The sequence below is a fragment of the Rousettus aegyptiacus genome, unplaced genomic scaffold, assembly GCF_014176215.1.
Source record: "Rousettus aegyptiacus isolate mRouAeg1 unplaced genomic scaffold, mRouAeg1.p scaffold_m13_p_6, whole genome shotgun sequence".
Taxonomy (NCBI): Eukaryota; Metazoa; Chordata; class Mammalia; order Chiroptera; family Pteropodidae; genus Rousettus; species Rousettus aegyptiacus.
In genome coordinates, this window is record NW_023416309.1 from 47,779,081 (window position 1) to 47,793,068 (window position 13,988).

Genomic DNA, 13,988 nt, shown 5'->3' on the forward strand with positions numbered 1-13,988 from the left:
TGATACTGGCCACCTGACCACATAGTTAGAAGGAAACTATTGCATCATTTCCACAACGTCTGCAGGTCAGGTACAGAGAAGACATTCTAAGGTCTGCTGGTGGTTAAATAATGCAGCACTGTATAGAGGCAGAGGCACTCTACTGGTTGCCTGTGGCCCGGGTCGGGTCTTGCCTTGAAGTCTAACTGGTTATGTAATTCCGAGTGATTTTTCTCATCTGAAGAAATCTTTCATTTCCACTCATCATTTTTGTTTAATAGTGATACCTTGTCATCTTCAAGATTTTGCTATCAGGAAGCATGACTAGTGACCTCAAAATGGAAAGAGAGTATGATGAGCTGACCAGTGATGTAAAAGCAACTCTTTCTCCAGGACCTTGTTAAGACATGTGTGGTACAGGCTGGATCTAGAATTTTGCATTTGAAATGTGACTGAGGTAGGCTTGTCCCTTGGTCTAGGCTCTAGAGTGATTTGCTTTATTTGGTTGTTCTGAGACATTCTAATTCTGGAGGGGTCACTGGTCCCCTCTAGAAGAAGGCTGATCTCTAAATGGCGACCTTTGCTTCTATGAATCTTAAAGTTACAGCTTGAGTAACAATGAGAGCAGCTTCTCATTTTTCTCTCTAAATTCAGGGAGCACTTTTTCCCTCTGTTATCTAGATCTTCCTTTTCCTATCGCAATCTCAAGGATTCTGCCCCAAAAGCAGGTGCAAGGCCCTATCTCCCCGCTTTTCTTCCCCTGATGTATGAGGTCTAGAAAAAGTTATGCTTGTTAAATGTAAGCTTTCTTAATTGAGGGCTATTGTTTTCTTTTCTTTTTTTTTTTTTTCTTCCTCTTAAGCTCATTGCGTAATAATCTCCTGTTTTAACCTTTTGCCAAGCTGCAGCCTTCTCATTGTTGGGGGTTACTACGAGTAACTTCTACCTTTGAACCTTCATTGCAACAGGTTCAAAGGTTCCAAGAGGAGCTCATTGGGCATGCTCGGGACAGATCACATTGGCTTCAGGAGTGGCCCTACCCCAGGAGGTGTGGAAAAGGCAGAGGTGCCTGACTGCGGTGCTGAGCCCACGCGGCCAGCTGTGAGGAGGGCCCTTCCAGCGCCCAGGAAGTGAGAGTATTCTTACAAGGTAAGCTGCAATTGGAAACCGGTGGAGACATCCGAACACTCTGAATGCTGACGGGATAGACTGGGAAGAGAAAGTTGTTAATTTTACTAAATGTGACCGAAACAGACTTAAAACCTTTCAGGGTTATAGACAAAGCCAGGATGTGGGTCTCCGTCATCTTCCATTCAGAGATCTCTGTATCGGTCTGGTTAGAAAGGGCGTTCACCCGCTGTCAGTGGTAGCTATTCCCACGTGGAAAGATGAGGGGAAGGGAGATCTTAGCAGACACTCTACTAGGAGCTGGGGTCTCTACTAGGTGTGCAGCATGAGTTATTTTAGGGGCTCACTACCTCCTGTAAGGTAGCCGGTATCTCTCCATAAATAAATAATGTACCTCTGGGCTTCAGTAGAATGGTCTGGGATCCATAACTATGAGGTGGCGTGGCAAGGGGTCGATTCCTAATCTATCTGTTACAACAGGCAGTTGCATGATGCATAATTCTTGTGTGTTGTCGAATCTTCCATTATTCTCTCAAATCTTGGGTTTGTCATTCATGTGCACATAGGATTGGATAGGAATACAAGTCTGCTAGAACTTGAGAATGTCTCAGAATCTTCTAAATTTGAGCATTTAGTTCTGGAGGAACTCAGTGGAAAAAAAGAAAGGCTTGTCTTCTCCCAGCCCTGAGCTTTTCATGCGGTTGGTAAAAGAAGACAGCACCCTGGGGAAGAGCCTGGTGGCATTAGAGTGCCTGAGACTTGTCGCCCATTCTGACATTCTCTGCTCTCTGCTGGAGGAAGCTTCCTCTTGGGGAGACAGCTGCTGAAACTAAGCAAAGCCAAGTGTGCCTCCAGCCATGAGATGCACCAGAAGATGGAAACACCTTTCTGTGTTTCATCTTTCTCCCGTGTCTGAAGTGGGCTCCCCTGAGGCAAAGGGACCAGCCCATTTTCTCCGAGATCGTGGCACAGTTCACCCTGGCCTTTTTAGTTGGACCCTTTTAAGCCCTCCTCTCTGCAGAGAGAAGGAATTCTGATCTAGCTCTAGTAAAGGGTGAGCTAGGGAAAGTGCTGCTTAAGTCTGGGGTGTCAGTGGGGTGCTAGGGAGGGGTGTGGGATGGGAAAGGGCAGGAGAACTTGTTATTTCTACTTCCAGATCTAAGGACGGCCTCAGCCTTACATGAATCCCATGAGACTACTACAGGTCCTGATAGCGTGTAGACCAATCCTCATGACCCTTTTGGGGCCTCTGCAAGTTCAAAATGATTTTAAAATAATAAGAATTTATTTGCTTTTTCTACCATCATTGTCTCATGCGTGTGCAGTGGAGTTTTCCAGAAGCTAAAAGATGTGGGATCAGTGTGACAGCTAATGGCTTGTGTAGTCTTATGATTTAAAATTTCCCCGGTGTCAATTTGGAAGGTGAGGGAAGCAGCAAATGCATTTTTCATTTAAAGTTTGAAGTATGAAAAGAATGAGCTTGGTTGTCGGAGGAAAAGAACAAAGACTCTCCCGTCCTGTCCCTGACCCTGTCTTTCCTGACCTGATTGTTTCGTGGGCTTTATCAGAACTGCTTCAGGGACTGAGGCAGGTAGGCTGGGGATTAGAGACTGAGGGGCTGGGCAGGCCTCCAGGTGCTCCAGAGGTCTCATTCTCGGGAGGAATGTGAGGGCTGAGGTGCCTCTTGCTGGACCTTCCTGTCCTGAGCGGGAGCAGAGCCACTTCTCTGACACTGGTCATCTGCGGGATCACCCCCTATCATTTATTTGTTTTTCTTTGTTTGGAGACAGTTAGAGGAGAAAAGGGTGAATTGTACGGCTGCTGTTTCAGCCCTTAGGGGCTGGGGTTAAAGCGTTGGAAAACCAGCCGGGGGAGTTTGGGCAGGTTTCTTCCTCCCGCTCAGACACTTCCACTTTCAGTTGTGAAAGAAAAACCAGGAAGTGAAGTCCCCGAGCACGTTTGAAGTCCCCGAGCATGTTAGAAAGCCCGGCCATGGCCTGACTCCGGACAGGCCAGACGAGGTGCCCTGAGCCGTGGCCATCTGCCTGCATGGATGTTCGGAAGTCATCCAGTCCCTGGAAAAAACAGGGGTGAGGAAGAAGAACAGGGGCTTGTGTGCCAGGGAGAACTCGGAGCCAGGAAGCCCCATTTGCTGGAAGCACCAAGAGTTGCGACCCCCCTCCCAGGGTAAGGGGACCAGCTAGAGGGCAGAGCAGGGCGGCATTTCACTGGGGCTCTTGTGAGCACAAGGCAGAGGCCACGTGGGTACCCTGAGCCCCAGCTTCCGTGAATCTAGAGTTTGCTGTGTCCCAAGCATATGTCAGCGTTTTCTCTGCCACGTGTCGAAGGGACATCTTTAAAGCCCCCTTTTCAGGAGGGGTAAATGGAAGGAGGAATGTGAGGTATGGATCGGATTTTCTTTCTCTTGCCTCTCTCAGGGGAGGTGAACCACAGGTGAGACCTGTTTTTTCTGGGCCCGGGCATCTGCCACCACTTCCCTGAGGGCTGGGAGACACCTTAGTTTTCACGGAGGGCTTTGGCTCCTTCCTGGGGTAAGAGCTGATGAATGAGTGACTGGTGAGATGGTCTGTGGTGAAATTGGCTCTGTTTTAAGGGCTAGAGACACAGGTTGAGTCTAAGGTGAACTTCAGGGACATTCAAGGTGTGAGCGTTGGAAAGGGACCCCACCGGGACTTGACAGCTTCTGTGGACATCAACCTTCCTCGTGGTTTGAACAGTGGGATTGAATCTATGGCTTCAACATGTAGGTGATTGGTCGTCTCTAACAGAGGCAGTCTTTAAAAATGATAAAACGAGACTAGACTAAATTTAATCTAGCTTAATTTTAAAATAAGATTGGTTTAGTTAGAAAAAAAAAATAGAATAATTGCTTTTGCTTGCTATCCCTTTCTCTGCATTCCGGCACAGGACTTCCTCTCTGCTGTTTCCCTCTAATTGACAAGCATGAGCATGAGCATAGAATGATCTTGGAAGACATGGTATAAAATTTCATAAGCATCACTGTGTGCTTAGTGTAATAAAAGGAACAAATCCTAGATGAAATAAGAGTCACAAATGCTTATAGAACAGGCAGATAACAGAGCTATGTAAAGTATATGGCATGTAAAAATATGTAGGTGGTGGTGACTCTGGCAAAATGTAAGGCAGGGGTACCCCAGAAAAACACATTTCTTCCTTCCTTCCTGCCTTCCTGCCTTCCTGCCTTCCTTCCTGCCTTCCTGCCTTCCTGCCTTCCTGCCTTCCTGCCTTCCTACCTTCCTGCCTTCCTGCCTTCCTGACTGCCTGACTGCCTGACTTCCTGCCTTCCTGCCTTCTTTATCTATCTATCTATCTATCTATCTATCTATCTATCTATCTATCTATCTATCTACATACAGTATCCAGACCAAACAGAATGTTTCAGCCATGCATTTGGCTAGGTTCTGACCTAAAATGGTCTTCTCTCTCACGTTGTATTGTAACTCTTTGAGGACAAAGATATCTACAAAAAACAAGCAAACAAACAAAAACATGCATTGTCGAGGGCCTAATTGCTAAATGTACAGTGAGGGCCATAGATTCTACAGGGAGTATAGGGGTCAGGGAAGGAGAGAGGGCTGGGGAATGGGTGGAGAGAGGGAAGATGAAGCCAGTTAAGCACCAGCTCATTAGTATGTACAATTATATTTGATTAAGACAATCTTACGAGTTGGATGGTTTCACCATTTTATGGTCGAGAGAATAGGCTCAGAGAGGTAAAGCAATTTCCCCAAGATCACAAAGCAGCCAGTTGTCAAACCGGGACTGAAGCTACGGTCAGTGTGATGTTAAAAACGTGCTCCATCCGTCTACATTTAGAATTATCCTTTCTTCAGATTTCCTGGAAAATTTCATTTGTAAAAAGATTTCCATATATGGTGACCTGGGCAGATACTGAGTTCACATATTTATTAGATATTTTTCAGGTTGACATTTTTATAGAACAGCAAATATTACAGCTCCCGTTCATTCAATATTTTCTGCGGGGCAGCTCTGTGCTTACTGTCTTATGGGGCTTTTCTCTTTTGATATTCGAAACAGTTCTGTGAGGTAGGTACTTTGTTCCATAGATGGGGAAACCAAGGCTTAGAAATAAAAAAACTGGACACAGTATGAAGAGATCGAACTGCGACTCATCGAGTTCAATTTTTAATGAATCTAGTTGGGTGTACGGGCCAGTGAATTAGAAGCTGGGAGAAATTCTCCCGTGAAAATCTTCTCCTTCAAACCCATAGACACAAAGCAGACTGGTAGTTGCCAGGGACTGGGAAGGAAGGGGAATGGGGAGTCGCTCTCACTGCTTCATGGGACAGGGCTTCCTCTGGGGGAGATGAAGTGCTTAGGAGCTAGACGGAAGTGGCGGTCGTACAACACTGTGAATGGACCAAGTGCTGCTGAATCATTCTCTGTAAAATGGTTAATTTCATGTTACGTAACTTGGATCTCGAACGAAGAAATCCTCCCGCATCTAGGCAGGATTTGGTGATATTTTAGAAACCAGGAATGAAGTTTCTGCTCCTGTCCCTCTAAGAGGCCTGGCCAGCAGAAGCACTGACCACCCTTTGGGATGCAGACTGAGGTGACTCTTGTGCAGCATCCTGGCAGCATTCTGCAAGGGTGCCATGTCCCCAGCAGCTTGGAGTTCAGCCAACATTGCTCTTGTCACACTCTTCTGTAAACTATGCTAGGTCTGTTTCTCCCCTATGGGGCTCTGTGTCCTGAGGTCATGCATGGACTCTTGTCACTCACCCTTCTTCCTGGTACAGGGCCTGATATCTTCCAAGCTCTTAATTCATGTTGTTTGAATAAATACTCCAATTTTGGAAGGTCAGGTGGCCCTTGTACTGCTATGGCCAGGCCATGGTACCACCACTCCTCAGGGGAGTTGGCAGTAGATCTCTGAGTTATGAGGTTGGGAAGGGCCTGCGGCAGGGGTGGGGCGGGGCTGGGGGAGATGGTTAGGCCAGAGCTCAGAGGTGCAGAGGTGTGCCATGTTCTCCCCAACTAGAAATCCTCCGTTTCAATAAAAAAGAGAGGTTGCGAAGACCTTCGCATGTAAGTCGAAGGGCGGTTATGGTATGAAGACCATGATCATCCCTTCTTATTTGGGGCATCTCAAAATAAAACATCTGATGTTGACAAAGACTTAGAAGTTGAGGTAAGTAGAAGAGATGAAAGGGAGCTGGTCTACTGAGGACCTCTGTTGTACCCCCGTGTACCAAAAGGTCCACCCACAGTGTGTCCTTGAAGCAGGGATTGTCTCCCGCCTCTTAAGTGCAATTGAGGGAAACATGCTCAGCAACACTAAGTAAGTGTGCCCTGGCTCGCACTTCTAGTAAGTGCTAGTCTGTTGCTCTTGTACCCGGAAAGGAGATGGCCTTGAAAGTTTGCCCTTAGAAACGATAGAATTGGCAATAAAGTTTTTTGTTGGCAGTTTGAATCCGGTGACCCCTGACCATTGGCTGAACCAAGTAATACAAGGGCTGATTCTGCGGATAGCCCAGGCGGGTGCGCCTCTTCCCCAGCCTCTTGCATCACCCTGTCTATCCTGGCATGGGTGACGGCGACCTAGCACTTTGTCCAGCCTATCTTTTTATAGGCATTTATCAAATCCAGTGAACTTCTGATACTGGTTCTCCTGACCTCAGCCCTCTGATAATTCACTTGGTCAGCAGCAGGCTTAGGAAGGCTTGAGGAGTGGTGCCGGACTGTGGTTTGTTGAAAGTATGGTGGTAGATCGAGGCTGACTATGTCAATCTGTAATCCAGTTGGATCTGTCACTGCCTGTCGCCAGCCTGTCTATGAGGGGCTTAAAGGCTAGCCAGTGCTATCTTCATGGACTGAGTTATTTGACCTAAAGAGGGCTTTCCTGTTAAATTCCACTCAGCTCACCTGGCCAAGGCCTGGCACCTCAAGGTGCTCTGGTGTTTGTGACCTGAAGTGACTCCAGCGGTGTCGTGTCTACACCGGGCCCCAGACACTGTTTCATTCAGCCTTCTTGAAGGCTCTTTTCTTTTTTTCTCCCCTTTCAACTAAAGATGGGTCCTCTTCCTCCATCAGAAATACCTCTTCACCATTTCCTTCCCCAAATGTCTCGCTTATCCTGCTTTAGTGCCTGTAGCAATACTGCCTCTCACCCCACATCTGGATGTCCCCTTCTTCCCTTCCATTGAGGTTCATCCAACCTACTGTGGTGACTGGCCTCTCCATGGAAAAAGTGGATGGAAATACATAGACAACCGATGGTTGGTGATGGTGACCTTGGCTAAAATCGTAGTGGCGGGGGAGGGGGGAGGGAGGAGTCTTTCTAGCCATTGGGGTTATTGGCGGGTCATCATCCTTGATTAACCCTGGAAATGAGACTGTCGTTGGTAAAGCCAGGGGATCAAGGACCACACATTCTTGAGGGTCTAGAGTGCCATGCTGCTGTCTTCAGCTACTCCAGTGTACACTAGCCTTCCTTTCTTCAAACTCATTAGCTCGTGTCCCAAACACTGAATCCTTCTCTAAGTGTTTTTAGTGTTCAATAGACCCATAAGTCAGTCAGTCATCTGAGGTCAGAAATTATGTCTTCGCAGTTTTTGTCACTTTGTACATGGGCACATGTATGTGCTGGGCACGTAGTAGGTCCAAGATCTTTGTTTGCCTTTATACGTAAATTTAAAGAGGAGAGAGTAAGCCTATCTCTTACCACACATATACTTCTCTAGTCTACCAGATGCTCCTAAAGCTCAGATTCCTCCCACAGAGCATTGGTTCACTGCCTGGGGAACTAGCTTTGTCCCCCATTATAAACTCTAAGTGTGCCCTCTGCACGCTGAATACACTTCCTAGCAGATAGTAGGTGCTCAAATACTCAAATGCATGCAGAATGAGTGAACTTTGGCCTCATCCTGGTCAGGCTGCTTCACATGCCATGGCACAAAGCCCCTGCTGTGGCGCTACGGAGGATGATTCGGCCAGCGCAGTCCCCCTCTGCGTAGAGGTGCACATTGTGTCGCTGCAGGAGGGAATTCTGTACCCCATTTTCTTCCACACATTCCCTTCCCTGGTTGCCTTTCTCTGAACTTGTGCCAACAATGAACAAAAGGGGAAGGTGACTCGCTAACACTCAGTGGGTTCCTGCTGTATCTCTGGCACTGCGTTGGGCACAATAGAATCTGAAAGCTATGCCAGTCTCTGCCCAAACTCACAGCCCAAGGGGTTCCCTGAATCACAGAAAGTCTCCTTGAGACCCAAACCTGAGGAAAGAGCTAATCCTGCTCCACTTCTCATAACCTTCTTGAGCTCTGGTTCCTGTAGCTTTTCCTGTGTGATTCAGCAGCAAAGGTATCACCAGTGGATATGCATTGAAACCCTAATCATTTGTGCCGTGCTTGCCGGCAGGCCAGGGAACTTGTTCAAGCGTAGGTCTTGTGCTCTCTGCACCAGCGGCCTTACAAATTGAAACTGCTGGATGCCAACTAACACTCAGGCTAGGAAGAGTGAGGTGTGGGAGCTTCATATCACTTTCTTGTTTTAATTTAAACACTCACAGAATATTTCCATGGTATGGAAATGACTACTCATCCACCTTCTGGACTTTTCACGGAGACCTCCTTTGGTAACACTGTCTTCTTGATCTGCCCTGCATGACCGTATGGAAATAAAAAGGAGGCCCTTTCTCCTCTGCCTAGGGACATCCCCTGGTGTGTGTGCTTCAGAGCACACTGGGTGCCAGGCCCCTTGTCACCAGGCAACCTGGTGACAAGACCACGTTGTGTACAGAAGGCTGAAGTAAGGTGGCCTGAGCACCTGGGCACTGGTGCGTGGCTTAGAAGTTATCTGCAGACTCATGTGTCAGGAGCTTACGCCAGCTCAGCAACTTGAGGTGAATATTGAGAGATGCACTTTCAGGGCCCCTTTGGCCCTGTGTCTAGAACTTTACCTTTGCTCTGGTTTCTTATGTGCTAAAGAAATGAACTGCGCACACCGTGAGTGCTTGGAAAAGGGCATGTGTTATGTGTGGCTTAGGTGGTGGGAGAGTTGCATTCTCAGGTGTAATCACATGAAATGCCACCGGCCAAAGTAGGTGGTTTATTTATTTATTTATTTATTTTTAAAGCATGCTTATTTCAGATTTAGTGATAACTACCTACCTACTCTCAAGTGTTACTTTCCCCATGAGACCTACTCTAACCTCCTCCCCGCTACCCTGATTAAAACTCACCCCTTTCTGTGCCCTCGGTCCTCCTCCATAATGAAAAATTATGGAATACTTTTTTATTCCATAGTACTATATGATCTAGTTATTTTTCAGGCTTGTTGTCAAACTCCCTAATGAAACACAATTCCATGAGGGCAGGGTTTTCGCCACTGTCTCCCCAGCACTTACAGCATGCCCAATGCACAGTCAAGCCCTTAAATATCTTTGTCTGAATGAGCAAATACTCAAAACTTCCTGGGAAATTCATTTGTGATTTCCCCTCTTCCATCTGTCTTTGCCTATGAGGATTATGCCTTCAGAGACACAAAAGCATACATATTATCCAAGTAATTTGTGTCTTTCTACTTGGTACTGTATCATAGAGAGCTTTCCGTATCAGCGTATGCAGATCTGCTTTATTCTTTTTCATATCTACCAAGAGTTCCACTGGGCAGAAGTACTCTAATTTGTTTCATTACTCTCCTATCAAAGAAGGCTTTCCTGGTCTCTGGCATTGTAAATAAGACTATAGAGTTAATGATGACAATACTTGAGCCTATGCATCAGGCACTGTTCTAAGCACTTTATAGGTACCTTAACCTCTCTCTAGTCAGAGTGACAGCCTTCTGAGACAGACATTATTGCCTTGTTACAGATTAGAAACCACGCAGTGGGTTACCTATTCTAGGTCACAAAACAGATGACCTAGCAGGGTTTGCGCCCAAGTCATCTGACTCAGAGGCCACATCCTTCACTGGTACGTTAAACACCCATCAGATGCGCTTGACTTAACCAATGTCTTTCTACAGGATACCTTAATAATGGACTCATTAAGGCAAAGTGCATCTCTCAACATTTACATTGTGGTGGAGGGTGATGAGCGCTTCTCTAGAAGGCAGCGCCACAGTAACTGCATTTTACGGTTTCCTCATTGCTAATCTTATGGGTGGGGAAAAGGCGTTTCATTTAAATCTGATTTTTTTTTTTAAAACTGTAAGCAAAGCCAAACGTCTTTCCCTGGTTTTAAGTAACAACCTGTTTTGCTGTGAACTCTCTCTGCCCTTTGTTTTACTGGGTCGTGTTTTGTTTTTTATTGATTCCTAAGCATTGCTTATTGAGGAATAGAGCTCTTTGTCGTAAGCATTTAATACTTCTCCTAGTTTGTCTCTGACTTTGTCTTTGGTCTCTTTCCTGTAGGGCAAATATTTTTTTAAATTTGATGTAATCGAACTTTCAAACATTTTTCATTTATAGCTCTAGTCAGTCTTGTCTTCCCCATGCCAAGATTATTAAAAAAAAACTCTCAGCCTTTTTATCTCCAAAGGTTCTTATGGTTTTCATTATTTTATACTAAATCTTTGAGGCATCTTGAACTTATTTTCATTTTAGGAGTAAGATAGTAATCAGCTTTGTGTATTCTCTCTGAATGGCTAGCCAGCTGTCTCAATACCTTTATTAGGGGTGAAAAAAAAAAAAACTTTCTTGATTCGAAATGCAATTTGGTCATTGATAATTTATTATAGATCCACTGGGAGTATTTCAGGATTATTTTGTTACAAAGATTTGTCTATTTATAGAAAACTTCCCCATAGTAAGCAAATTTATGTTTACCTCTTTGTTACCCACTTAATTCCTGTTATTTTTCAAAACTTTTTCTAACTCTTTTTGTAAGTTTTATTTATTTTTGAACTTTAGAATTAACTTTTTAATTCCTAAGGAAATCCTGTGGGTCTTTATTAGGACTGCATTAAATATATATATACATTTAGGGAGTTAGGGTCATTTGACTATTTCTTTCCATTTTTCAAGCCTCTTTTGTTCCCCAGATGTAAATTTTTTAAATAGAGGTTTTACACATTTATTTTTATATACACTGGTGAATGGCATCTTTTCCATTATTTTCAAATTAGTTATTGGCATGAAATAAAAGATAGCTACTGACGTTCTAGCTATCAATTTGGTAACTGACCACTTTACAGAATTATTTCATGGTTCCTAATTGCTTCTTATTTTCTTACAGGGTTTTAAAGCTTCCCCTCTAACCTATTTTTGTTTTTCAATTGGGAAATATGACAACAATTTTTTGTGATATAACTGAATATTGGCCTTTCTGATCTTTGAATCATTTTAAATAGCGTAAATAGCTGGGATTTACTCTCCTTAGGAACCAATGCTTTTCCATATCAGGCTTTTCTCTATTTAAGTTTTTTGCAGCAAGATCATTGTCTCAAATCATGTTATCTTTTCTTTCTTAGTAGAAAACTACATTTGATGCAGAACAGTAAACTACTATTAAGAAAAGTCGAAAATCCCTTAGCTCCAGGGCTCTGAGGAAATTGGATGAAGGATCTTGCAGTGGAATGTATATCTGGTTCACATTCATTGCATATTAGGGAAAAGACTCAGATCCATCCAAGGATGCTTAGGAAGCTATTGGTTTGTAATGTCCTATTGACCTTTTGCCATCACCTTGGAATTTGTCTAGAGATATTGACTTTGAAGTTAAAGACAGAGATGATGGCCTCCTAAATTGGGAGTAGCAGGAATTCAGGAAAAATAACAATGGAGGCTGAGTTACAACTTAAAACCTAACAAAGAAAGCAAAACTTTCTTATGCAACCTCCTAAATAACACACAGGCCCCTTTGGAGTCATTATGAGTTGGGAAAACTTGTGACATAATCTCTAGGAGACAGTAATTCACTAAGAATAGAAGAATGTGTTAACTAATTAGGTATAAGAACTTGGGGACTCTGGACTCCCTTTCAATGAGCTTTCTATCACCACAGAATAAGCCCATACATGCAAGAGAACGAGAAACCAATTAAATCCAAATGAGTATGCCATTAGTAGGAGGCAGATTTTTTTTTTGAAAAGCTTACAATTATGATTTATATCTCATTATTACATAGAAAATAATTAGTTCTTCAGGCCTAAAAGCAAAGAAAATTTATCTATTGTCCTTTGAATCCTGTAAACCCAGGGTAACAGAATTATTTATTTCTAGGCTGGACTTTCTGCCTACTTCCCACCGTAGATGACTTTATTTGATAACATTTATCCTGTAAATTCTTCCAAGCCTGGAGGAGTCGACTGATCCTGAGTGGTCCTTGATGTGTGTTAGAAATATATCCTTTCACTGCCCTTCACCTCCCACCCAATACTTTGCCAAAATATTGATTTGGGAGTACCTATCTCAAGATTGGCCAGAATGGCTTTTGATGACCTAAGTCTTGGGAGTTTGGGGGTGGGAGAGTTTTATTAAGGGAAAATGGGTTAACTATGAGTATTTAAAACAGACAATTCTGAACCAGAAAACTGGTCATTTATTCAATGACCATTCCCTGAAAGTTTACTTTGTGCCAGGCATGATGCAGGCATTGGAGACATAGTAATGAACAGAATGCAAATCTCCGTTCCAATTAGAACATCATTTCAGTAGAGGCAATTCACGATAAGGAACCAGGACTATTTCAGATAATGAACAGTGTCATGGAGAAGAGAATGCGAGGTCTATGGGAGCAACTAGGGTAAAAGGGCAATATTAAATAGGGTGATAAGAGTGAGCCTCTGAGGAAATCACATTTGAAATCTGACCTATAAGCAATATGCAACCATTGTAGATCTCGGTAACAGTGTTCTAGGGAAAGAGAGAAGAGCAAATACAGAGCCTCTAAGATGAAAATGAACTTACGGTTGACCAAAATATGAAAGTTAGGGTAGATGGAGCCATTTGGGGACTTTATCCAAAATAAAATTACACTTAATGAAGAAATGCTGCTCCAAACCCACAAAGCGGCAAAACTCAAAGCTGAATATGGTCTGATCATAACGTAGACATCAAGGTTAGTGCTGGAGCTTGCAAGCAGGTACGAAGGCAGAAGGCGTCTTTCAGCTACCTTTGTAATTAAACATGCTAGAAAACAGAAGATGAGTGACTTTGGCCATGGCCACCCATACCACAGAGGAAGAGAGGGGCTTGGAGTGAATTAAGGGGAAGTGCTGAGGAGAAATGGGAATCCTGGGGTATGAGGCAGAGGCGTGTCCTTATGACCACATCAGAGAGTAGAGGAAGCTTTCCACTTGTGGCCATTCTGATGTGTACTGTGGCTTCCTCAGCTATCTGTAGATGACCTGGAATGGGAACTCCCAAGCACAGCATAACGCAACTCGCTTTCCTCCTTTCTTTACCACTATTGCATTTCTCTCTACCCCCCGCCCCCCCCCCCCCCCCCACACACACTTTCCCAACTAGGAGTGAAGTGAAAGGAAGAGGAAATACCATCACACCATCTGCTTGCAGGGGGTTCTGTGAAGTGGCCAAAAGATAATTGTTATTTGAGTGACACAGGACACATGGTGGGAGAGATGGTGGCTTTCCCCCTCATTTATTTGAGCACATATGTAAGTGTTAACAGATTCTAAAGGTTAGCATCAGAACTTCCCAGCCTAGTAACAGTGTAAAACAATCCAAAGGACTCACCTTCTCTCAAGCCCTCAGTTTCTCCCATTAAATATTGAGAGGGTGTCATGATATCATCACAAATCCTCTCTAGTGGTAGCATAACAGCATTAAAAGTTGTGTGTGTGTGTGTGTGTGTTGTTCATTAAAATGAAGACTATCAAAATAGTGAAAAGACAACAGAATGGAGAAAATA

General features: G+C 44.2%; 1 protein-coding gene across 4 annotated transcripts in view; it reads left to right on the plus strand.

Annotated features, from left to right (window-relative positions):
• The first annotated feature begins 990 nt into the window (after nt 1–990).
• Nucleotides 991–13,988, plus strand: part of ACSL5 (acyl-CoA synthetase long chain family member 5) — a 41,960-nt gene continuing 28,962 nt past the window's right edge. Inside the window, exon 1 of one of the 4 annotated variants that reach the window (XM_016159753.2) lies at nt 991–1,128. Coding sequence is in view for 1 of the 4 variants with exons in the window: in XM_016159752.2 (XP_016015238.2) it covers nt 3,161–3,197 (37 nt within the window). In the remaining 3 variants the exon portion in view is untranslated. Of the gene's footprint in view, nt 1,129–3,026; nt 3,295–3,362; nt 3,510–13,988 lie in introns of those variants that run through there. The other 3 variants (XM_016159752.2, XM_016159754.2, XM_016159756.2) reach the window with 3 other exon arrangements.